General features: G+C 46.1%; 1 protein-coding gene across 1 annotated transcript in view; it reads left to right on the forward strand.

Moving 5' to 3' along the window:
* Positions 1 to 18655, forward strand: part of MAML3 (mastermind like transcriptional coactivator 3) — a 978339-nt gene extending 959684 nt beyond the window's left edge. The window contains exons 4-5 of the mRNA XM_030191709.1: positions 1211 to 1307; positions 16805 to 18655. Of these exons, the coding sequence (XP_030047569.1) occupies positions 1211 to 1307; positions 16805 to 17793 (1086 nt within the window). The 3' untranslated portion in view covers positions 17794 to 18655. The remainder of the gene's footprint in view (positions 1 to 1210; positions 1308 to 16804) is intronic.
* The last annotated feature ends 7344 nt before the right edge of the window (positions 18656 to 25999 follow it).

Here is a 25999-nt window from a genome sequence, read left to right on the forward strand (position 1 = left end):
GGTCCCCCGCCAGCAAAGGTAGGCGGTGGGGGAGGGTTGACGGCGGGAGGGGAGGTCAAGAGGGTCGTCGCCAGGGGGGTCCAGGGCCAAACCTACGGGGGCCCAGGCCCCCTTGGCCCCACATAGCTACGCCACCGGCCTAAATTAGGCACGGAGTGGGTGTGTTCTGTAATAACGCATATAGATTTTAGAAATGTCTGTGATCTGCCCATTCCACGCCCACTTTTCAAGTATGTGACGTATAATTTATGCGCACCATGTTACAGAATACACTTAGACCAGGGGTAGGCAACTCCGGTCCTCGAGAGCCGCAGGCAGCTCAGGTTTTCAGGATATCCACAATGAATATGCATGAACTTGATTTGCATACACTGCCTCCATGGTATGCAAATCTATCTCCTGCATATTCATTGTGAATATCCTGAAAACCTGACCTGCCTGCGGCTCTCGAGGACTGGAGTTGCCTACCCCTGACTTAGACAGTAGTGCATATAAATTCTAATTAATGCCAATTAGTGCTGATAATTGCTTGTTAATATCCAGTTAGCACAGATTAGCTTGTTAACTAAGTTATGCGCATTGTTATGGAATACGCTTTGATTTTCAGTGTGATAGTAAACCTAAGGCCTGGTTGCCCAGTGTGGCTCTTAAGTTATTCTTGGGAATGTCTATCTAGGATCTTATACGAGATCAGCCAAAAGTGTACCAATTCTCCAGTATTAAGTCTAGGTAATGGTATGCTTCCCCGTTCAAGTTTAAGTAGACCAATCCCATAGAGGTCAATTGTTTCTAAAATAAGAGTCCCTGGGCCTATGGTCCAAGTGTCAAGTAAAGATTCACACAATATAGAAAACCTGAGGTAAGGACTCCAGGCAGCGTGATCATCTTGACCAGACAGGAAGCAAGAGCGTCAGCTTCCACATGCAAAACTAGCATTGTCTTAAGCCAGCCTGGTACTTATGATCATTTGGTTTGTGATAACAGCTGAGCTCCTGTGTGGTTAGCAGGAAATACTGTGGATATGTGGGGGAAAGTGGCAAGGGGAGGTGAGGGTGGCCATAGACAGCTTCCTTCTTTTCAGAAACAGGCCCACAAAAGTAAAGAGTATTTTAGCTGTAACTTACAACTTACCATGATGATGAATTTAATTCTCTCTCTCTCTCTCTTCTGGTTTTCCATTCTCTTTCCACTGACCTGCATCTCTTTGCAGCAAATGCAACAGCAGCAGCAGCAGCCACATCTGCCCCGGCATCATCTCCCACAGCAGAGGAATCCGTACACAGTGCCACAGGTCAATCAGTTTCAAGGTAAGAGCACAGCTTCCTACCAGGGAAGACATCTGAGCAGTTTCTGGCTCGTGAGGAATGAATCTCTTTCATAGCTGAGTAAATATCCTTCTGGTGACAGATTCAACCCACGTTGCACCTTCCCCAGGTTTGTCTTTCAGGTTATAGTGTAATCCAGGGGTGTCGGACCCCTCCAGCAGGCCTGCATTAGATGCATTGTGCGATCCCCTTCTTTGGGAGCAAGATGTAACGCATCCCCTGGGGCTCCAGTGTACATAGCTACATGGAACCCTGGCTTGCCCCTCAGTCTAAGCCCCCCAGGTCAAGTACCCAGGACCAAGGCTTACAAAAACAGATTGTACTTCAGTCGAGCTGGGCACAGACCGGGGTTGGGCTAAATCATGGAAAGCCGAAGAGTAGTTTTTCTCTGGGCACTTTTAAGTCCAGTCTCATTCAAAAACAGGCAGAAGTTGTTGGCTTAAACGTCAACTGGCTTTACTTAATAACAACTCTGAAAACAGTTCAAAACCACAAATTGATATGGACAGTCAGGGTGTATAATAAGTCTAGGTCGGCTTCAGACATAATCTTCTCCAGATCGCCAAAACAAATACAGTCATTGATCATCTCCTGCACGGTTTTCTCTTGTACTTCTGTCCCATCCTAGATCAGGATTCCTCCGAGTACGAAATGAATGTCCTGCCAGAAGTGAGGCCTGCCCCACTCCCACTCCTGTCCAGGGCGATCTTTTCCCCAGGCACTCCTTTTCGTTCCCAAATCGGGAACTCCACTGGATGTCACGGAAGTCCTCCCCCTTAAGTCCAGGAATTCCCCCTCGGTACTTGGGTCTCAGCGGGGATGGGCAACCAAAGACCATGTTCTCCTCACAAACTTTGCTCTTAACTCCTGGCCCTCCCAATAGGGCTGACCCCCTCCCAAGTCCACCCTTCAGGCTGTTAATCCTGTGTTAATCCTTAGCAGCATTAACACACACAATGCCCTTGTGGCCTTAGTAACTTCCCTGAAAATCCTCCCTCCCACCGCCCTAAAGCAGGGGCACTTTCAGGGGGAGGTCACATACATAGTAAATGACAGCAGATAAAAACCAGTATGGTACATCTAGTCTGCCCATTAAAGTGGCTAGATATGTATGTGCTGCAGCAGTGGTGTAGCTACGTAGGGCCACGGGGGCCTGGGCCCCCCCCCCCCAAAATTTCCTCTGGGCCCCTGGTTTTGCTGGCGGAGGTCTCTCCACCAGCTGAAGCCTTGTCCAGCACCAGTCTGCGGCTCCGCCAAGTTGCATGCCCTGCTTTCTCTTCCCCCTCATGTCCTGCACACTCCTTTTAGTGAAACTGAGCATGCTCAGGGGAGTGCTAGCGGCTGGAGGCTGTAGGGCTATTTCCCTGTGAGCCTCACTCTGCTGATCTCAGCCTGTGTATACAACTATGTCAAGAAGGAGTCTGTGAAAAGTTCTGATGTAGGCCCAGAACAGCCAGGTTCGTTTATAACCCCTGGACAGAGCTAGGAAGTTGGTTTAGCCAGACTCCTGTAAACGGAACCTGGGAATTACTCATTGGGTAGCTTTGCCCAGAAGAGTATTCACCTATAAATGCTTACAAGGCACCCCATTGATTTCCTCACCCCTGAGGCAGCACAAGGAGGAAGGAGGCCACTTTGGCAGTGGATTTCTTCAACTGGCAGGGCTTCGGCATCCCCACCAGCAGAAGTATGATATCTAATATGGCGGGAGGATGGTGAGGGAGAGGAAATGCGTGCCCCCCAGTCTATGTGTGTTCCTCCCCCATGGACTGCTGTCTATGCCTCACCTTTAATCGCGAGATAACAAAATTTTGCCATGCGATTAATTGCGATCAAACTTCGGCCCTAGTCTTAACCAACATTGCCTCTCTCTCTTTCTCCCCCCCTCCCATCCAGTTTTGCCCCTGTGCCCTGTTTGTCTCTTCCCTCCCATCCAGTATTACTTTGCTCCATGCTCTTTTCTTCTCCAGCCCTCCCTCCCCTCCTTGCTGCTTCAGCTCTCCCTCCTCCCACTTCCAGCCTACTTTTTTACAGCCTTCCCAGCTCCCATACTGCTGTTTCAGCCTGCTGTTTTTATTTTTATAGTCCTCCCTCCCTCCCAACTCCAATGCTTCTTTTTTTTACAGCCCTCCTCATACCACCTTGTGTCCTAACTTCAGGTTGCTCAGTTTGTTCGTGAGTCTCCACTGAGGAACTGTATCAAAGGCCTTGCTGAAGTCTAAGTAGACTATGTCCAACAAATTTCCTTGATCTAACATGCAATAACCCAGGACCCGGCACACAGGAGCAGGCATCCAATCAGCATGCGCTTATTATGTATCTCCCTCCGCTGCAACCCTATGAGTTTGCCACAGCGCACAGTTTGGGAAACACTGGTCTATGGAACTATTTATTAAGAAGATCTGCCAGAACCTCTTTGAGCTCCCTCAACATCCTGGAATATATCTCATCTGGCCCCATGGCTTTGTCCATTTTCCTTTTTTTCAAGTTGTTGATAAACACTTTCTTCAGTGCATGGTGTGGTATCTTCTCCATTCCCGTATATACCTTCATCAGCCAACTGTGGTCCTTCTCCGGGATTTTCTTCCATGATCACAGAACGAAAGTATTTATTTAACATGTCTGCGTTTTCCTCTTCACTATCTACATAACGGTCCTCAGCATCTTTTAGTCTTAAAATTCCATTTCTATCTTCCCTCCTTTCTCTGATACGCCTGGAAAAACGTTTGTCACTCACTACATCTTTAGCTATTTTTTCTTCTTCCTGCCCTGTATCCTTATTTCTTTCTTTGTTATCTTTTTTTGCAGTTTTCTTTTCTGGGTTCCCTTTCTTGCGTTCTTCTTTATTTTATGAATGCTACCTTTTTTATCTTTATATTTTCAGTCACTTGTATGGAGAACTGTGTCGGTTTCCATTTCCTCTTGCTTTTATTTACTGTCCTTATATAAAGATGTGTTGCCATTTTTATAGCTCCTTTCAACTTGGTTCGCTGTCTCTTCACATCCCTTATTTCTTCAGGTAGAATTAGAGAGATCATGGATGTCTTTCAAGGTGCTCTGCTTAGACAAATGGTGATGCAACTCATGAGGGAAGGGGCAATACTGGATCTAGTGCTCTCAAATGGTGAAAGCCTGTTTATCTTCTAGGTCGGGAGCGAAGCCAGACCTGTTATTTTGGGTGGGCCCTAAGTTAACCTGGGTATTTTTTGTTAAACTTTCCCTCTGCCCCTGCTATTGTCATGCTTCTCATCCCCCCTCCCCCCGGCCGGCACCCACTCCTCCCCCCCCCCCCCCCCCCCCCCCCCCCCCCGCCTGGTATCCATTCCTCTTTTCCTTCCTCCCCCCCCCCCCCCCCCCCCCCCCCCCGCCAGCTTCTGCTCCTCTCCCTCCCCGGTCTACCTCCAAGCCATTGCCGGCAGCGATTCCGGTAAGCAGCCTGCGCCAGCCCTGCAGGCTTCCCTCTACTGCGTCTCCACCAGTGAAGAAACAGGAAATGATGTCATCGAAGGCGGGATGCGGTAGAGGGAAGCCTGCAAGGCTAGTGCAGGTTGATTACAGGAAATGCTGCTAGCGATAGCTTAAAGGTAGATGGGGGCGGGGTGGGTAATTTAGAGAGAGATGGGCAGCTGCCATGAGGGTGAGAGAGAGAGGCGTGAGGCACCGCCAGTGAGGTGCTTTGAGGGCCACTCGACTGGGTGGGCCTGAGGCAAGAATGGGTGGGCCTGTGCCCACCCAGGCCCTCCTGTAGCTACATCACTGATCTAGGTGGATACCCATCTGTACAGTTGTGATTTCACACAGTATGGCTTGATTATAAGAGCGAGTGCAAAGTCCTGTATTTCACACCCGCTGACTTTAGTAAAATGGGGGAGAACCTGGTAAAAGAGCTGACAAGATGGGAGGAAATAAGAGAAGCAGAAAGACAATGGTCCAAGCTGAAAGGAGGTATAAAAATGGCAGCAGACCTTTATGTAAGGAAGGTAAAGAAAAACAAGAGAAAAAGGAAACCAGTATGGTTCTGCAAACAAATGGCTAAGGGACCCTTTTATAAAGGGGAAATGGGGCTTGATATACTGCCTTTCTGAGGTTTTTGCAACTACATTCAGAGTGGTTTACATATTATATTCAGGTACTTATTTTGTACCAGGGGCAATGGAGGGTTAAGTGACTTGCCCAGAGTCACAAGGAGCTGCAGTGGGAATTGAACTCAGTTCCCCAGGATCACAGTCCTCTGCACTAACCACTAGGCTACACCTCCACTCCAAAGCAGCAGTAAGCCCACCGCGGGCTTACCATGCAGCAATCTGGAACTGCCCAGCGCTTGGCATTTCTGGCACTAGCAGAAATATTTGAAAAATATTTCAGCAGGGAGTTACCTGGCGGTAATTGGGCAGTGCCGCGCGCTGGCCAGTTACCACTAGGTTAGGTTGGGAGCAGTGGCGTAGCCACAGGTGGGCCTGGGTGGGCCAGGGCCCACCCACTTAGGGCTCAGGCCCACCCAACAGTAGCACATGTTTAGTGGTAGCTGGTGAGGTTCCCAAGCTCTGCCTACTGAAGACTATGGTAACAAAAACGCTACTCTCCATGATACTGACACCTGCACATTCTCAGTTTTTAGCGCGTGCTTGCTACAGACTGCCAAGGTGGAAAGAAGTGTTATCCCACCAGCTGAGATATTTTTTTGGTTGGTGGGGGAGGGGGGAGAACACTTGGTGCCCACCCACTTCTTGCCTAGGCCCACCCAAAATCTGTTGTCTGGCTACGCCCCTGGTCGGGAGCCCTTACCGCCCCCTCAATGGGTGGTGATGTGCTCTCCCCCCCCCCCCCCCCCCTCCCTCCCCCGCATGGCCATGCAGTAAGTACAATCTTACTGTATGACTATTTCTTTTTTTTCAGACTTTTTACCTGCTGCGGTAAAAAAGGCCTGAGCGCACGGCAAAAACAGCCACCGCCGCTAGCCCAGTGCCCCCTTTACCACAGCTTAGTAAAAGGGTCCCTAAAAGAATAAAGGCAAGAGAGGCAACATTCATGAAATACAGAAGAATAGGAACACAGAAAGAATACCGAATAAAACACAAAGAAGCGAAGAGGAAAATGTGGCTGGCATACAGATATTTCTATTTTGAATATTATGCAAAATTTGTGGAATGAATAAACTTTTCACCAGTATAGGTAATTATAAGATTGCCCCCTCACTGGTGTCCACTCTATTGCATATCTTAAGGTCATCTGCAAAAAGATAAACGTTCTGTACTACATCCTTTCTGCAGGATCACTCACAAAGATATTGAATGGAACTGTACTACGAGAGAAGAGGGGAGTCATCACAATCATTGCACAACGGTGACATCTAGTGGCTGGATTTAGGGCCAATGATTGCAGAGTTCTAGCAAAAGGAGCAGGAAGAAACTGTGAAGAATGAAAAAAAAAACCCTGAATTTCCTTAACATTCTAGAACATATTCCATGTGGCTCCATTAGCTTTGTCCATTTTCGGTTTTGCTAGTTCCACTAAAATCCTCGCTCCTAATCGCGGTGCCATATCCTATGACAATGTAGAACCAACCCCTGCCACCATCCCAAACAGCTTTTCTCTAATCCTAAGGGAAATGGGACTTGATATACCACCTTTCTGTGGTATTTTGCAACTACATTCTGGGCAGACTTATACGATCTGTGCCAGAGCCGGTGGTGGGAGGCGGAACTGGTGGTTTGGAGGCGGGGATAGTGCTGGGCAGACTATTTACGGTCTGTGCCCTGAAGAGGACAGGTACAAATCAAGGTAGGGTATACACAAAAAGTAGCACATATGAGTTTATCTTGTTGGGCAGACTGGATGGACTGTGCAGGTCTTTTTCTGCCATCATCTACTATGTTACCATGTTACATTCAAAGTGGTTTACATATATACAGGTACTTATATTGTACCTGGGGCAATGGAAGGTTAAGTGACTTGCCCACAGTCACAAGGAGCTGCAGTGAGAATTGAACTCAGTTCCCCAGGATCAAAGTCTGCTGCACTAACCACTAGACTACTCCTCCACCCCAGGGGGCCTTTATCAATGTAGGTTACTGTTAAGACATGTTATTTTACAGTTAACCCCAGTTAGGTCTGATGCCATAAAATGGGACATGTGCCTCCACCCCAGAAGCATTCTGTTGATTCTGGAGAGCTTCCTTTGGTGGAAGTGTCATCTGATAGTTGAAATGTGATGGAAATTCGTGAGAGTTCAATGGATGAGGTGACTTCTAGAGCAACCCTTGTTGGTTTCTTTTATCTTTCTTCAGGATAAAGAAGCTTTACTTCGTGGGTTTTTATTTATTTATTTTTTGATTGATTGTAATTTCTGGATGGAAAGATCAGGGCTGACCTTAGCCATTGCAGTGCCCTGTACAGACAAGTTTGCCTGCCCTCCTCCCCCACATGGGACTTAAGATTTCAAAATGAAGTGTTGGAGATGTATTTGTTTAAACAGAATTCTATCATTTCTGACTACATTTCCTTAGGAGCAGGGGCAAAACAGCTAAGAAGCACTAATAAAAAAAAATCTTTTTTGTTTCATGTGAGTTGCCAAGTACCTCCCTTTCCCTCCCACCCCACCTTACCATTTTTCCTTAGCTTAAGTCAGACACAATTTCAAAATACCTTTTTTTTTTTCTGAGCTCAGTCTATTAAACGCATAAGTGGATTAAGAAGTGAGTATTTCCTTTTTAGCAGTACATAATACAGCTTTAATTTATTTTGACGAGGCAGTATAATTCATTATGAGATCAAGAATAATGGATTTCTGCATCTGGCAGATTTTGCATGTGGAAAAGGCAGTAATTACCACATTTTCTGAATGGAAATCGAGAGTGTTTGGGTTTCTGAGACTCTCAAGAGAATTACCACAAGGGTTTCTGGAAACTGATAGAAGCTCATATGTAAATCCAGCTTCAGGCTCAGAATATTCAAGGAGAAGGCGATCACCCAGAGCAGTGACTGTACCAGTCTGAAGTACAGAGCATTATACTGATCCATCTCAGTCCAGTGAATGCCGTGGGAACAGTATACTCAGGCCTGAAACACACAGATGTATAGGATCGGCTTTCCAGAATTATACCTCCTATCTGGGGGGACCCTCTTTTTTTTGTTAGGGTTTCATATTTTGGGTAGAGTGATTTGGTAGCCATGTTAGCCAACTTTTAAAAGTAATCAATAGAAATAAAATAAAACAGAAAAGAAAATAAGATGATACCTTTTTTATTGGACTAACTTAATTCATTTTTTGATTAGCTTTCGAAGGTAACCCTTCTTCATCAGATCAGAAATAAGCAAATGTTGATAAAATAACAGTATTCTGGATAAAAAGCTGAGGGAGGAGGCTGCATATCTCTGGGGTGCTGGGGAAGGTGGGATGCCATCAAGTGTTACATGGGGAAAAGTGTCTACAGATGGTGTTTGCTTTGGCTTAAGTGGGAAGGGTTGTTTAAATCTTACTGTTGATATAAAAATAGAGGTGTTCTATAAGACCTTTTTATTTATTGCCAGGATTATGTGATAAATGGAATTACATGATGCATACATGTAAGAAACAGTTGGCATTTTAGTGCCCTATATTCTGCCTGTTTTGATAAAGAAAATTAAAAAAAAAAGAAGCATGCAGATGTGATACTGGCCTTCCTCAACCAGCCATTTCCTGTTGGTCAGTTCTGTCTGAGCCAGGGGCGTATCTGCGTGGGGCCACAGGGGCCTGGGCCCCTGCAGATTTTGCCCTGGACCCCCCTACCGCCGTCAACCCTCCCCGCTACTGTTGTTTACCTTTGCTGGCGGGGGACCCCAACCCCCCGCCAGCCGAGGTCCGCTTGCCGCCTTTTAAGATATTTCTTCAGCTGGCGGGGGACCCCAACCCCCGCCAGCCGACCCGACATCTTTAAAGTTCTTCGGCCTCCGTGGCCGTGCTGTAGTTGACTATTCAATCCAGTTCGAAGTCTGACGTTCCAGCACGTTATCTTAAAAGACGGCAAGCGGACCTCGGCTGGCGGGGGGTTGGGGTCCCCCGCCAGCAAAGGTAAACAACGGCAGCGGGGGAGGGTTGACGGCGGGGGGGGGGAGGGTGGAGAGTCGTTGGTGGGGAGGTTCTGGCAGTGGCGGCGGGGGGGGGGGGTCGTTGGGGGGGGCTAAAATGTGCCCCCTCTCTCTGGCTCTGGCCCCCCCTACCGCCAGAGTCCAGATACGCCCCTGGTCTGAGCCTTTAAGAGTCTGAGTCAGATTGACAGAGCATCAGTGAGAAACAGCCAAGAAACTGGCAGCACAAACATTCCTATCAGTATTATTTTACTAGTAAAAAAGGCCCGTTTCTTAAGGCAAGGAAATGGGCGCTAGCAAAGCAATCCCCCACCCTCCCTGGCCTGCCACCCACCCAGTTCAAGGCCACCTCACGCCTCTCCCACCGAGTTCCAGACTCCGCCCTCTCTCCGTTTTCAACACACACACACCCCCCTCCACATTACGGACCCCTGTACCCCCCTTCCGCGACCCTGTCGATCCCCCCTTCTCGCCAAAAACCGTCCCCTGCCGCCATCGAGTACCTGTGCTGATGGGGGACCCCAACCCCCGTCAGCCAAAGTCCTGTTCTGGCCTTCGCGCGTTGCTTCCTCATTGATCTTCTGTCCAAGTTTCTGTGCGTGCGTCTGACATCAGATTTGGTGATGCGGCGAAGGGGGGGTGTCTGTGTTGCCCCGCTCCCTGCCACTTGCTCCGAAGTGGCAGGGAGCGGCGCACTGACAGCTGATTCCCAGGCAGGGGGAGGAGTAGGGAAACACGCGTGTTTCCCTACTCCTCCCCCTGCCTGGGTTGCTGTTTGCTGCTGGCTGGGTCGCGGTTTGTTGCTGGGCGTTGGGCTGGTGACTTCACCCGAGGCGCAGCCAATCAGTGGCACTTATGTCACTTTGATCTACTGCACCTAGCAGACTACCTCCAGCAGAAGCCAGGCAGCTTCAGAACGTTGGAGGTGAGAATTATTATATAGGATGTGCATTATTTCCAGCACAAACTACCACCTGAGAAAAGCTGAGTGGGCAGAGTACTGACCTTTGGTCTTTGGGACACTATTCCCCTCATTCTTTAACCTGGCACCTAAATTTAACATAGTAACATAGTAAATAACGGCAGATAAAGACCTGTATGGTCCATCCAGTCTGCCCAACAAGATAAACTCATTTTACATGGTATGTAATACTTTATATGTATATCCGAGTTTGATTTGTCCCTGCCTTTCTCAGGGCACAGACCGTAGAAGTCCGCCCTGCACCGGTTTTATTCTCCAAATACCGGCGTTGCCACCCAAATGTCCGCTAAGATTCCATAGATCCATTCCTTCTAAACAGGATTCCTTTGTGTTTATCTCACGCATGTATGAATTCCATTACCGTTTTCATTTCACACTTAAATGTGTTGGGGCCGAAAATCAAAACCGCAGGAAGTAGCCGGACTGCCTCCCGTGGTCAGGGGCTGAACCTGCATATTCAATGCTAGGCTGTTCCTGGTGACCAGCTTTGAATATCTTGCTGTTTTTTTTTTCTGGTTTAAATTTAACTGGCCAAGCCGATATTCACCACTGGCCGGTTAACTTTAAACTGTCCAAAGATATGCCAGCTATTTTGGCAGCCTAATTTGGCTGACAAACTTAGCTGGTGATGCACTGAATATTGGCGTATAGCCTGTTATATCACGTGATATAACCATCTGTCAGCTGGAAAACAAAAAATGAGGACGTTATAATGCCTTTGTATCACTCCATGGTGCGACCGCACCTCGAATATTATGTTCAATTCTGGTCACTGCATCTCAAAAAAGATATAGTGGAATTAGAAAAGGTACAGAGAAAAGGGGATGGGACTACTTCCCTATGAGGAAAGGCTGAAGCAGCTAGGGCTCTTCAGCTTGGAGAAGAGACGGCTGAGGGGAGATATGATAGAGGTCTACAAAATAATGACTGGAGTGGAACAGGTAGACGTGAATCGTTTGTTTACTCTTTCCAAAAATACTAGGACTAGGGGGCATGTGATAAAGCTACAAAGTAGTAAATTTAAAACGAATCGGAGAAAATCTTTCTTCACTCAATGTGTAATTAAGCTCTGGAATTTGTTGCCAGAGAATGTAGTAAAAGCAGATGGCTTAGCAAGGTTTAAAAAAGGTTTGGATGGCTTCCTAAAGGAAAAGTCCATAGAGCATTATTAAAATGGACTTGGGGAAAAATCCACTGCTTATTTCTAGGATAAGTAGCATAAAATGTTTTGTACTTTTTTGGGATCTTGCCAGGTATTTGTGACCTGGGTTGGCCACTGTTGAAAATAGGATGCTGGGCTCGATGGACCTTCAGTCTGTCCCAGTATGGCAATACTTTTGTACTTATGTAACTCTCGGATTCTGTATAGCGCACCTAGCATTCCATGCCAAAATCTAGACGTGTTTTGAAACAACGTGCATAACTTAAATCGTCTTAACAAACCAATCGACGTTGTTAACAGCACTTAACAAGCAATAATGAGCACTAATTGGCAATAATTAGAATTTAGGCGCATAACTTGCTAAGCATATTCTGTAATGTACTGCGCCTAAATTCTAACGCGTGCAGGCACAAAGGGGCACGGTTAAGGGCAGGGAAATAGGCATTTTGTGAGCATTCCAGAATTTTCACATGTGTAGTTATAGAATATGGCCCAATTCTCCTAAATCTACACGCCGTGATTTATGCCACGTTTTCATTGATGTAAATGGAGTTGCATAGTTTTAGGCACTAGGATATCAATTAAGTGTATTCTATATACTGTGCCTAAGTTAGGCACCACTTATAGAATATGCTTAGGCAGAAATGTTTTCCGTGTGGATTTTATAGGCGCCATATATAGAATCTGGCCCTAAGCGCTTACCAGCAATACTCAGCGGGAGATGACTGCCTATCTCATAAATACATAAGCATTGCCATACTGGGACAGACCAAAGGTCCATCAAGCCCAGAATCCTGTTTCCAACAGTGGCCAATCCAGGTCACAAATACCTGGCAAGATCCCAAAAATGTACAAAACATTTTATACTGCTTATCCCAGAAATAGTGGATTTTCCCCAAGTTCATTTAATAACGGTCTATGGACTTTTCCTTTAGGAAGCCGGCCAACCCTTTTTTAAACTCTGCTAAGCTAACCGCCTTTACTACATTTTCTGGCAACGAATTCCAAAGTTGAATTACACGTTGAGTGAAGAAATATTTTCTCTGATTTGTTTTAAATTAACTACTTTGTAGATTCATCGCATGCCCCCCTAGTCCTAGTATTTTTGGAAAGCGTAAACAGATGCTTCACGTCTACCCGTTCCACTCCACTCATTATTTTATAGACCTCAGCCATCTTTCTCCAAGCTGAAGAGCCCCAGATGCTTTAGCTGTTTAAGTACTATTTAACCGGCCAGGAGCCATTCCTGGCCGGTTAAACAGTTTTAAAAATCAGGTGGGTAGAATGGTAGCACTCACACGGGCAATTATACACTTGTGCCGGTAAGCAAAGTATGAAAGTGCTGAACTCAAGGAACGTATTACCTTCAAAATATGCACATTAGTCCACAAAATCATCCACGGCGAAGCCCCAACCTACATGTCTGAGCTAATTGACTTACCACCCAGAAACGCTAAAAGATCATCCCGAACCTTCCTCAACCTCCACTTCCCTAACTGCAAGGGCCTGAAATAAAAGAAGCTGCACGCATCAACCTTTTCTTACATGAGCATGCAGTTCTGGAACGAACTGCCGCGGAACTTGAAAACGATCTATGAACAAACCAATTTCCGTAAGTCATTGAAGACACATCTTTTTGATAAAATCTATGGAAAGAACCAAAACACCTAAAGCTCACACTCACTGCTCATTCATACATCAACATATCCACTTATAACCCTCAACCCCTAATCTCACCACACTCACACCTCTACTCACAGAAAACGCCCTTAATTTCCTGTTGTTCCCTTCCAATGTCCCAATGTTCTTTTCAATTGATTTATTCCTTATTGATTTTGATTTTGCCACGTTTAATTCCTCAATGTAATCCATAACCTGAATTGTAACAAATTGTATTTCCACCAATCATAATGTACTGTAAGCCACACTGAGCCCGCAAAAAGGTGGGAAAATGTGGGATACAAATGCAATAAAATAAAAAATAAATAAAATAATAAGCGCTAGGCGAGTGGTCAGTGCTGTTCTATAAATGATGTGCCTATCTCGCTTAACACATAAAAGCGAGGGGTCATTCACAGGGGAGGGACATAGGTGGAGCCAACGTTTATGCATGTAAAGTGTTCCATCTAGGTGTGTGCATTTACACCTACTACTGACATGGCATATGTGGTGGGCGCTCATAAACACATGCGCATTGATGCTGACTTACTCTAGTCCTATATAATAATTTGCACCTCCAACGTTCTAAGTCTGGATGCTTGGGTTCATAACATCCAGTCCCACTCATTGTCCCGCCCTCGCATCAAAACATAATGACGTCAGAGGGCAGAACAGGGAGAGGGAAGGGAACGCTGGAGGCAAGCTGACATCAGGAGGGATGTTACGAACGGAAGCCTGCGCCAGCCAGCCAGAGAACGTTCAGGTACAAATCGAGGGGAGGAGTGAATCGATTGGTGGGTGGGTGGGAGGGAGGAAGGAAGGAAGGGGAGGATAGGGCAGGGCAGAGGAGAATTGATGGATGGGATGGGAAGATAGTAGAGGAGAGAATCGCTGAGGATGGAGAGGAGGGAAGACTCACTGGACATGGAGGGGAGGGCAAGGTAGAGAGAAAACAAAAGCTGATAGGACAGCCTACCTAGGGCCCGTTTCATTGTTGAGGAAACAAGCATGGTTCCACTAGTATTCTATAAAGGAATCTCACCATCTAGATACTTGTATCCAGTCACGGGGGAATTCTAATGCATGGCGCCTAGCGCTACTTCCGCACCTATAAAGCGTTCTAACGGATGCAAGGAACCGAAACAGGGCAGAAGCAGCACATCCGCGTGAAAACACACGTATACGCCCATTTAGCACCTACGTGTTTCCGTGAATCTGCAAAAGGGGCGTAACGATGGGAGGGACGTGGATGGGTCGGGGGGGGGGCGTTTCCTTAAGATGTGTGCAATGTTACAGAATAGTGCGGATCCACATACAGTTTGTGTTTGGGGTTTACACCTGGTTTCAGTTGGTGTAATTCCTCACACCCAAAGTTAAGAGCAGATCTCGGAGCTACAGACCATCTATAAAGGATGCCCATCCCGGAACACTTATTATAAAATACAGTTCAGCACTGATTGTTTTTTGGCACCAAATTTTGAGTATCATATACGGAATCCAGCCCTTAGCGCTCAACGTGCCCCACCTTGGCACCTAAATTGTGGCATCCAATTGTAGATTTGCCCCCTGTAAGGGTCATTCTCTAAAGTAGGCAGCTGCATTTGCATGCCCCTAGCGCACGTAAATGTATATAATACTAGCAGTTATCCATATAAGTGTAGTCTTACCTGTGAAAAGCTAGCAGGGCACCCCAGAGATAGACTCAGAAGTAACCTGAGCAAATACTTCTTCCCGGAAAGGGTGGTGAATTCATGGAACGGCCTCCCGGTGGAAGTGGTAGAGAGAAAAGTAGTATCTGAATTCAAGAGAGCTTGGGACAAGCATCTCTAAAGGAGTGATAGGGAGAGTAGATGACATGGATGGACAGACTGGGTAGGTTTATGGAAGCATATATTCATGGGATCATTCCTACCCTGACTACACTCCTAAACCACCAGGGTTTATAAGATAGGCCCCCTGGGGACATCTACAGGTGGATGGCGGGGTGGGGAGAGGCAACTCCTGTTCAGAGGGGAGGGGGGAGGGAAGGAGACAAATAGGACAAGGCACACATTTTTGACTTTCACTGAAAACACACCATCTGTTTTAGCCAAAATTCAAACCATGGCCATAGCCTTTTGGCCAAAACTGGACACAAAAAAAGATTTTGAGCCAATTTCGGCACAATATCCGAAACCAAAATTTGGTTAGCATCAAGGCTGGTGGTACATATTCCAAGTGTACAGTGGGCAGGAGCACCAGCCATAGACCTGACGTAGATATGTGTGCCTACATAAGTACATATGTATTGCCATACTGGGAAAGACCAAAGGTCCATTAAGCCCATATAGGTGCACCAATGGTTTACAGTAGAATTCTATAAGAACACTTATGCACATAAATGTTCTCATGGAATTGGTTCACTGCCTGCTTGTGGTATAGCCGCAGGAGGGCTGGGGCCCACTCACATTTTGTTCTCAGGCCCACTCAAAATTGGTACAACCTTGATGTGGCTGGTGAGAGTCTCTAAGCTCTGCCAGCTGCAGACCTCCTGCAGGCCAGATCTTTTTCAAGCCGGGCAGCAGTGTCCCTGGGCTGCTGCCCCTGACACTTCCTACCCCCCACCAGAGCTGGCAGTGTAGCACAGGGACACTCCTGCCAGTTGTCCAGCTTGAAAGAGATCTAGTTGAGAGGAGGTTTTCAGCTGGCACGGCTTAGGTATCCCACCAGCTCAAGTATTTATATTTTCAGTTTGAGAGGTACTGTGGAAGAGAGGAGGAGACAGAGAGCGAGGAAAAGGTTGGGAGTGGAGAGAAAATTTCATGCCTACCCACTTGGTCTCAGGCCCACCCAGAATTAGTCATCTGGCATGCCACTGCTGCCTGCACAAATAGGGTGTGTTAATTTTGTTAACTTGTTATAGAATTACCTCCATTAGCTGTAAACAAAAAAAAAAAAAAGGGTATCTAAATATATCTGCAGTGACTGGACTAAGTGAGTTTGATGGAGGATATAAAATATGAGAACATTCGGTGTGGCTACTAATGAAGGCTTATGGCACTTTCAGGGCCGCCGAGAGGGGGGAGGGGGCAAAATTCCCCAGGGCCTGGCATCCAAGGGGGGCCCGCCCGGCGCTAGCATTGCTCTTCTGATGCTGTGCATGGCAGCGCCGCAGAGCAGAGTACTTCCTTTCTGCTGCATCCAAACAGCCTCTTTGGACGCTGAAGGAAGGATTCTGCTCTGTGGCGCTGCCGCGCACAGGAACAAGAGAGCACTGCAATGGTAGCGCCGGGTCCTGGGGAACTTTGCTGTGCACAGTGTCAGGAGGCAGAGCAGGACAAGTAAGTGGGGTGGGCCCAGAGGGGAGCGGACCTGCCCAGAGGGGGGCGGACCCAAAAGGGGACAGGCCCGGGGGGGTGTTTGCCCCAGGCCCGGCTTTGTCTCTCAGCGGCCCTGGGCAATTTAACCCAGTGGGGGCCAGTTCCGATTAAATTGGAAACCCAAAGGAGCAGGGGGATAACTCATAGCCAAAAAAATACATGTGTGGTAGTCTCCTTGAAAAACTTAATTCTGTTAGTCATAGTAGATGCAGTTTTTGATGTGTAACCATATTTCATTTGCTTTCTCTAGGTTCTCCACAAGATATAGCAATGGCAAGAAACCAAGTGGCCCTTCAGAACATGAGATCGTCAAGAATGATGGTCCAAAATGCAGGCATGATGCCAATGGGGCCCTCCCAGAATCCTGGCACAATGCCGACAACAACTGCCCAGCCTGAACTGGGAATGGCTCCATATAGCAATGCATCAGCCAGCCAGCCAGGAATGTACAGCATGAGCACAGGAATGAACCAAATGTTGCAGCACCCAAGCCAAAGCAACATGAGTATAGCACATAACTCAAGCCAGGGACCAAGGCAGCCTGCTTCTGCGCTGGGTGCAGGAATGGTCAGAGGGTTTAGTCAAAGTATTCTAGTGAACTCAGCTATGGCCCAACAACATCATCAGATGAAAGGGCCTGCAGTTGGCCAGGCCATGTCTCGATCCCAAGCTCCAAGACTTCAAACCGTAATGGGAGCTACTGTTTCCCAAGGCACACAAAACTGGCAGCAACAAAGCTTGCAAGGCATGCCAGGAAGAACTAATGCAGAAATTGTGCCATACAGTAATGGCCCAGTCTATCCAATGCAGCCTGGACAACCAAGGATGGCCAAGCAACACTTTTCACAAGGACTCAACCAGACAATTTTAGATGGCACAGGAACAGTAAGAGCCTTGAATCCATCCATGGGGCGACAAATGATTCAGCCACTGCCTGGACAACAAGGAACTAACCAAGCACGGTCACTAGTACCTGGCATGAACCAGGGAGTTCCCAATCTGACTGGTTTTAATCAGACCACCAACCAACATATCCCAGATGGTAACTTTGGTCAGAGTAACCATGGACAAAGCTATGATCGGAATCCCAGTCAGGACATGTCTTACAGTTACAGTGAAGGAGCTGGAGGCTCTTTTCCAGGTATTGGTGAAAGTCCCAACCTTGTAGACTCCATCATTAAAGGAGGAGCAGCTGATGAGTGGATTCAAGAACTTGATGAGTTATTTGGGAACCCATAAAAGATGGACTTGTACAGTTAAATATAATTCTGTTTGAGTGGAAACAGGATGTGTTTTCATCCTAGGTCTTTTATCATGTAGCTGAGATGAACTTCAGCTGGTTGCAGAAGCAACCAACGCATCATTGTCAAAGTTACGAAGCAGTCCTGAGTCCACAGCAGTATGTTCTGAAGGGAGGAAAAGGCCAGAAAAATATGTGACATCTGTGTGTGGTCAGTGGAAAAGGATTCTTACAGAATGGTGTGTTTATTTTCAAACCTTACTGCTGTAATTATTATGAAAGGTACAACATCAAGAATGTGAAGTGAGGTATTCAACATGGTATGAAAACCACTTACGCTGCCGAGTGGTTGCACATAATTTATCCACAGGACATAAATGTGCTGAACTTAGTGGGTCCAAAGGAAGTTAAAATCAAACTGAAATGAGGAGCAAGGGACGAGGCCCAGGGCATGCACTATAGGCTATATCTGAGTGGAGAGGTCAAGGCACGCAGCCCTGTCCGTAGTCAGAAAGACACGTGAACTAGCAGAGAAGACAGTCCATGTCTACCTAAGATTCTCAGGTAGCTTGGCAGCAGCTAGACAAGAAGGCAAGACGTAGTTAAGATCCTCTGGTGATCTGAGCTAAGATCCGTACTACTTTACTAGTAGAAGAAATACAGATAAACCAGTAACAAAGTTATCACATCCTAGGTGACAGAACATTGCCACCAACCAACCCAACTTCCGGCAATCAGAACTGTCTAAAGGGGGTGGGTTTTAACTTCAGATATTTCCCTTTGGTCCAGAGGTTGGGACACCACTGCATTTCAGCCACTACTATGTGGAATTAGTCTTTTGCTTCTTAAGTTATAATAATAATAAACACATTAAAAAAAACATACACTATGTTGTTGTATGTTATATTGGTTTAAATTTTCTTGAAAACTCAATAAAAATGATAAAAAAATAATAATAATAATTAAAAAAAAAAAAAAAAGGATTCCTGAAATCATTATGGAATAGAAACAATATCTAGTTTAGTTTAGTTTTCTTTCCAAGTTAATCCAAGTTAAAGATCAAAGTCCCCATGGGAAAACTTCACACTAATTCAGGGCACGAAATTTCTTCAAACATTAGTATAATGCATCTTGCGGGTTGGTTTCTGATATGCCTTTCATAAGCCCCCAAATTTCCCCCACATGACTTTGCCAATCTGGCCAACAACTGTAAAGAATGCAGGATGGTCATAGGAGCCAACTTTTAAAAATAATTGGGGGGTGCTGAATTTTTTATTTTTTTTACAGGTGTTGCATTCCCCCCTCCCACTCCCACTCCCCCTTGTCCCCCTCCCCTGTCCTCCTCCACCTCCCTCCCTCTCCCCCCTCCACCTCCCTCCAAGTTCCAGGCCCACCTCCCTCCCAGTTCCAGGCCCCCCTCCCTCCCTCCCTCCCTTCGAGTTCCAGGCCCCCTCCCTCCCCTTTCCCTCTCTCTGAGTTCCAGGGTCCCCCCCTCTGAGTTCCAAGGTCCCTCCCTTCGAGTTCCAGGATCCCCCCATCTCGCCTCCGACACGCCCCCGTGAACTTTGGCCAACCCCGCGACGGAAAGCAGTTGGGGATGCCCAAAATCGGCTTTCGATTATGCCGATTTGGGCGATCCTATGAGAAGGATGCCCATCTTTCGATTTGTGTCGAAAGATGGGTGTCCTTCTCTTTCGAAAATGAGCCTGCTAGCCAGTCTGGTTTTCAAGATATGCACAATGAATCTGCATGAGGTAGATTTGCATACACTGCCTCCATTGTATGCAGATCTATCTCACACATATATATTTTGGGTATCCTGAAAATCTGACTGTCTGGGTGTGTCCCAAGGACTGAACTGAGAACCAATATATCAAAGGGAGAGAAGGTTTGAGCATGTGACAGATCTGTTTTGTCTATGTATGCTGGGGGGGGGAGGGGGGTAGCAGGCTGGAAGCAGAAATAGCGGAAGGTGCCCCTCCTCCCAGTACTGTAAGTGAATCAGGCATGGTGGGGGGAGGGGGAGGGCTAAAACAGGAAAATTTCAGTAGATAGACCTCCTCCAACTGGTGAAATTAGCTTTTTTATGTGAAATGGAACTTGTGCAGTAATATAAGGAGCTTTAAAGCTCTAGAGTGAGGACAAAATCACTGTTTTCTTTTTATAGCTTCCTCCAAATACTCCATATTGGGACCAAGTACTAGAGAAGTAGGTTTTAATAGATTTTTTTTTTTTACTATGGTGCTGATGTACATGTAATGTGTAAAATGGTTATTTGTAAATATGTTTTTTATACAAATACAGTTATCACTGGGTTTATGAGCTGTAAAAAAAAGATATATATAAAAAATATATATATATGTATGTATATGTATATATATACATATATATAGATAGATATATATATACTGTTTGTTTAAAAAAAAATAGAGTATTTTATTTTCTTGTTTAACTCATCCTCACTGATTCCCAACCTGTACTGTGTACTTTACTGGAGCTTGCTCCATGTTCTTCAGATTTTTCTAGTTTTCTGCTGTTTGTACATTGAACATTGCTTATTTCTCTTTCACAAACTGTACAGACCTCTGACATGTAGAAATAAAGTGATGTTAATAAATATAAAAGATGGTTTGTTACCTGACTAAATGCATGATTATTCTTTAGAGCCCTGCCAGAAAGCTGCTGAACCAAGGGACCGATAGCAGGGCCGCTGGCAAAGCCGTTTAAAATGTCAACGATACACCCTATGTCATTGCATGTCGTTACCAAATGATTCGCGTTTTGATGTTCATTGATATAGTAGTGTGTATTAACGGAACAGTTCTATAAAGCGTGCTAAAAATGAGCCGGACGATATTTAAAACTATTTAACCAGCCAGGAGTGGTTCCAAATGGTGGAACTCGATACCAAACACCGTAGCCGGCTATCTCAGCTGAATATTACCGTTTAGCGGCGAGCCCGGTCACAAGCTATGTCGCGTGACATAGCTGGTTAATGCCAATATTCATTGACTGACCGGCTAAGTTTAGTGGCCAGATGGACCTGCGTAAAGAACACGCCTGTCTTTGACTGCTATAACATAGCCAGTCACCCTGTGACTATCGGCTTAACTGGCTATGTTTTTAGTGGCCAAAAAAACCTAGAAATTCAGTGCCGGTTGCTGTATATATGGCCCTAGCATTGAGTTTACGGGTTCACTGCCGACCGTGGGAGTTAGCTGGGCTCTCTCCCGCGGTCCCAGTATCGGGCCCTAGGTGCTCAAGATCTGTGCGCTAAGGTAGCATTCTAGAATGGCGTCTGGGCACCCAGATTGTGTTATAGACTGGAGCCTAAGCTGGCATTTGGGTGCCAGCAGATGTTGGTACCTCAGCACGCAACTTACAGTACTCTAAGTATATAACCTGCCTATGCCCTGCTAAATATACACCCCTTTTATTCAGTCTTGATATACCACCCCAGAGCGCACTATCTGAGCGGTTTACAATAAAATATAATTATAAAATTGAAAAGAACTACAAACAATGATAGAAAAGAAGTAGGAAAAATACAAAGAATATAATTAAATAAAAATACATCCACTAAAAGCATACTACACGCTAAAGCACTTAGGCACTCTCTTATAGAATAGCACCTAAGTGCAGTTTGGGCACCTAACTTTCATTTGAGTGCCTAAAATTAGGCACCTAATTTGTGCACGATATAGAATTAGGGGATATGTGGAAACAGAGCATACTGTTTCCAAATGAGTGTGCACTCTTTCCTGACAGTGGAACCACCACACATACACAAAAGGGAATAGAGGCCGATCCAAACCGGCTCTTCGGTTTTGGCCAAAACTGAATCTGTGGCTGAAATTTGCCACTTGGTTTCAGCCTACGTTGAAACCGAAACTGGCAGCTTAGCCTCGCCCCCCTGCATGGAACAAGCTGCCACTCCCACACATACAGAATGAGCTCCCTCCCTCCCTCCCCTGCACGCACAGAGCAAGTCCCCCTCGCCTTCCGCCAATCCCTGGTGGTCCTAGTGGGTGGTCGGGGCAGGAACAATGTCCATGCTGGCTCCAATCCTAAAATCCCTAATCTTCAAGATACTATTTGGAATGGCACCCAAATATATGCTTATTATACTGAAGGAATGCCAGTCCAGTAAACAGAAACTACCTACTCCTACATCTACCCGACTGCAGAAACACCATCTGCAAAACTATCTACACAGCAGGATTTAGCTTTCAGGGTTCCAAATGGTGGAACTCAATACCAAAAACCATAAGAAGCATCACAACTCTCCTCCAATTCAGAAAAGAAATGAAAACCTACCTCTTAAAAAAAATTCTACAGCTAATCACAAAGATAGCTGGAGTATTGTGTTCAGTACTGGTCTCCGTATCTCAAAAAAGATATAGTAGAATTGGAAAAGGTACAGCGAAGGGCGACGAAAATGATAGTGGGGATGGGACGACTTTCCTACGAAGAGAGGCTGAGAAGGCTAGGGCTTTTCAGCTTGGAGAAGAGACGGCTGAGGGGAGATATGATAGAAGTGTATAAAATAATGAGTGGAATGGATCGGGTGGATGTGAAGCGACTGTTCACGCTATCCAAAAATACTAGGACTAGAGGGCATGAGTTGAAGCTACAGTGTGGTAAATTTAAAACGAATCGGAGAAAATTTTTCTTCACCCAACGTGTAATTAGACTCTGGAATTCGTTGCCGGAGAACGTGGTACGGGCGGTTAGCTTGACGGAGTTTAAAAAGGGGTTAGATAGATTCCTAAAGGACAAGTCCATAGACCGCTATTAAATGGACTTGGAAAAATTCCACATTTTTAGGTATAACTTGTCTGGAATGTTTTTACGTTTGGGGAGCGTGCCAGGTGCCCTTGACCTGGATTGGCCACTGTCGGTGACAGGATGCTGGGCTAGATGGACCTTTGGTCTTTCCCAGTATGGCACTACTTATGTACTTATGTACTTATTTCTTTCAAATCTACCCTTCAAAAACTGGATGAATAAACGTCACCAAAACTCTACAATTGAACACAAAAGCTACACTACCTTTTCCATTTCAAATCTATCTCTTCAAAAACTCTATGAATAGATGCCCTCTCCACATTGCACAACACTATTGTAACTCCACCAAAATGTAAATTGTAAGCCACTTTGAACCGAAATTAGTTTTTGGCTAATAGTGGGATACAAGAATGTATAAATAAATAAATAAATTGACTGCTGCACTGGAGACACCAAGCGTGAGTATCGGTCTGCGAGATCTGCCGGCCGCACCGACCACACTTCTTGAATCCGCTCGGGACCGTCGAGGACATCAACGGGAAAATCGCGTCGGCGAAGTCAAAATCGTCAATTGTGGCGGTGAAAAGCACACCTGAAAAAGAAAAGAAACGCGACGACGCGCCCTCGCGACTAAGAATGACGAGGGAAAAACTTCTCTACTATTGTTTTTTTTTTTAAATTTAAACACGAAAAGAAAAGGAAACGCGAACGCGTAACAAGAAGAAAAGAAAAACACGGGCTAGGCCACAATCCGGTTTCCGGGGCTGACTAGGAGAGGGACGAAGACACGTCTCTCTCCAGCACGGAAAGGAAAAAAACTGAGCGGGAACGGTCGCGCACGGGCGGGAAGACGGACGCGCGGTGGGCGTGCCCTGCGTGCGGGACCTCCCGCAAAGTTTTTTCCCAGTTGGAGGGGGCTGCCGTGGACGTCAACCCAGTCGTAAGAACAAGCAGCCTGCTTGTCCTCGGAGAAAAGAATGTGTAAATAAATTGGCTGCTGCAACCTCCGGCAGCAGAGAGGACACAGGCAAAAGTGATTAGGATTCACTCCTTTCCCCAACCACCCTCTAAAACCACCAGGGATGGATGGTAGGCCCAGGAGAGGTGAGGAGAGCTTGCTCTGCAGGTGTTGGGGGGAGGGAGGAGGCTCATTCTGTGCATGGTGGGGGGGGGGGGGGATAGAACCACCATAAAGTTTTGATTCTAGCCGAAAATGCACTAGTATATTTGGCCAAAACTAAAGCAACACCGAACACAAATTTTGGGCCAGTTTTGGTGCCAAAGCTAAAACCAAAATTTGGTTGGCCTCTAAAGGGTAAGGGTAATGGGATTTGATATACTGCCTTTCTGTGGTATAGTCAAAGCGGATAAGTGTTCAAAAAAATCCGCTGTTCAGCGGAGCACTCGAACGCCCCACGGGAGAACACAGGTATGGAAGAAAGTGGGATGTTTGACCACGGAAATATAAGACCTGGAGAGATGGATCTTAAAAATACTTGTTTACTGATGAATAAAAGACTCGACACAACCGTTGTATTTCGGCCGTTAGGCCTGCATCAGGAGTCTCACTCGACGGTGTTCCATTTTGTTTTGTTTACGCGCAAGTTCTTTCATAAAGGTCTTTTTAAAGACCCACTTCATAGATTATCACATCAAGTGTCTCCCAACGCATACATCAGCTGAATTCCAATGTCTGAGACCCACTATATGGAACACCGTCGAGTGAGACTCCTGATGCAGGCCTAACGGCCGAAACACAACGGTTGTGTCGAGTCTTTTATTCATCAATAAACAAGTATTTTTAAGATCCATCTCTCCAGGTCTTGTATTTCCGTGGTCAAACATCCCACTTTCTTCCATACCTATAGTCAAAGCGGATTACATTTATTATATGCAAGTACTTTTCCCTAGTCCTAGTGGGCTCACAAATTCAATCTAACTGTTTGTACCTGGGGCAATGGAAGGTTAAATGTCTTGCCCAGGGTTACAAGGAGCTGCAGTGGGAATCAAGCCCGATTCCCCAGGTTCTCAGCCCACTGCACTAACCACATGATGCGCACTGTTTCCAAAGAGTGTGCACTATCATCAGAAACTGACAAAATAGAAAAACCTTAACAAACAAAAATTCCCATAAATGACACGGGCAATGACATGAAACAAAATTTTCTAGTTGCCCGTCCCTACCATGTGCTGCCATGGAGGAAACAGTTTGGTACAGGCAGTAGCTAGCAAGGGGGTGGGTATGAAGCGTGTGTTTTTCTGTTGGCTTTGGGAAAGGGGATGGGAGGATCACTGGAACTGGGAAATGGGGAAAAAGAAAAGCACAAGCAAGAAGCTTTGGGTTGGGGTGTGGGAGAGTTTTGTGCACTAGTGCCTACCTGCTTGATAGTTCATACCTGGCCACCCACCCTAGCTTCCTGCAGCTGGCCCTCTGGAGAGTGGGGGATTATTAAAAAGTGAATAGCTGTGGTCTCAGAATTCTTCTGACCTCAATTCAATGTTAAAAACAGTCTATTCAGAGACTTAGACCTTGGGGCTGATTGTTACCGAGAATAGACTCCAATCCTTAATCCCATTCATTATTTAATACAGTTGATGACAAGATAAAACAAATCAATCACAGTTGCACTGAGCTGGATTAGGGATTCTGTATACACAGAGTGGGTCTGTGTCTGTGATCAGCCTCTCTCCCAGATAGGAGAATTGTCAATGATTGATAATTGAAATACTGAAACACAGCACGAACAGTACCACAGTGTCACATCTGTGGCTTTGCCTCCACATCCTGACTCACCTTTTCTTCAAGGGGCCAGGCTCCACGGCTTCTCCAGACCACCTCCCTGGCACTGCACCCTCTTGTGTTGATACCTCTGCTGCCTGTTTCCCTGCTTCATTCCAGACATTATCCAAGCCTCACTCTGATGTTCCAGCATTCTAGCCTTCTTCCACAGACTATCCAAGCCTCAGTCTCATGTCACAGTATTCTAGCTTCTCCCTGGTGCCCCTGCTGTATTCTGCAGTATGTTCAAACCCTCATTCCAGGGTACGAGAAGATGTGACATCATTAGTGAGGTCCATAAGGAACCATGGGACTCTCATACACTGCCTTCGCAACAAGGTTTCCTGACTAGTTGTGCGTGCCTGGTCTTGTGTTGTCTCCAGTTTGGATTTGACCTGAGCTTCAGTTCCAGCCCTGCTTGTTCCAGTCCTGCTTGTCTTCTGCCCAAGTCCCAGTCCTGCTTATCTTCAGCTTCATAAGTACATAAGCATCGCCATTTTGGGACAGACCAAGGGTCCATCGAGCCCAGCACCCTGTCTCTGACAGCGGCCAAAAGAACAAACAATTTGTCCCGCCCATCCCAGAAATAGCGGATTATTCCCACGTCCATTCAATAACATTCTATGGCTTTTTACTCC

The sequence above is a fragment of the Microcaecilia unicolor genome, chromosome 2 (assembly GCF_901765095.1).
Source record: "Microcaecilia unicolor chromosome 2, aMicUni1.1, whole genome shotgun sequence".
Lineage (NCBI taxonomy): Eukaryota > Metazoa > Chordata > Amphibia > Gymnophiona > Siphonopidae > Microcaecilia > Microcaecilia unicolor.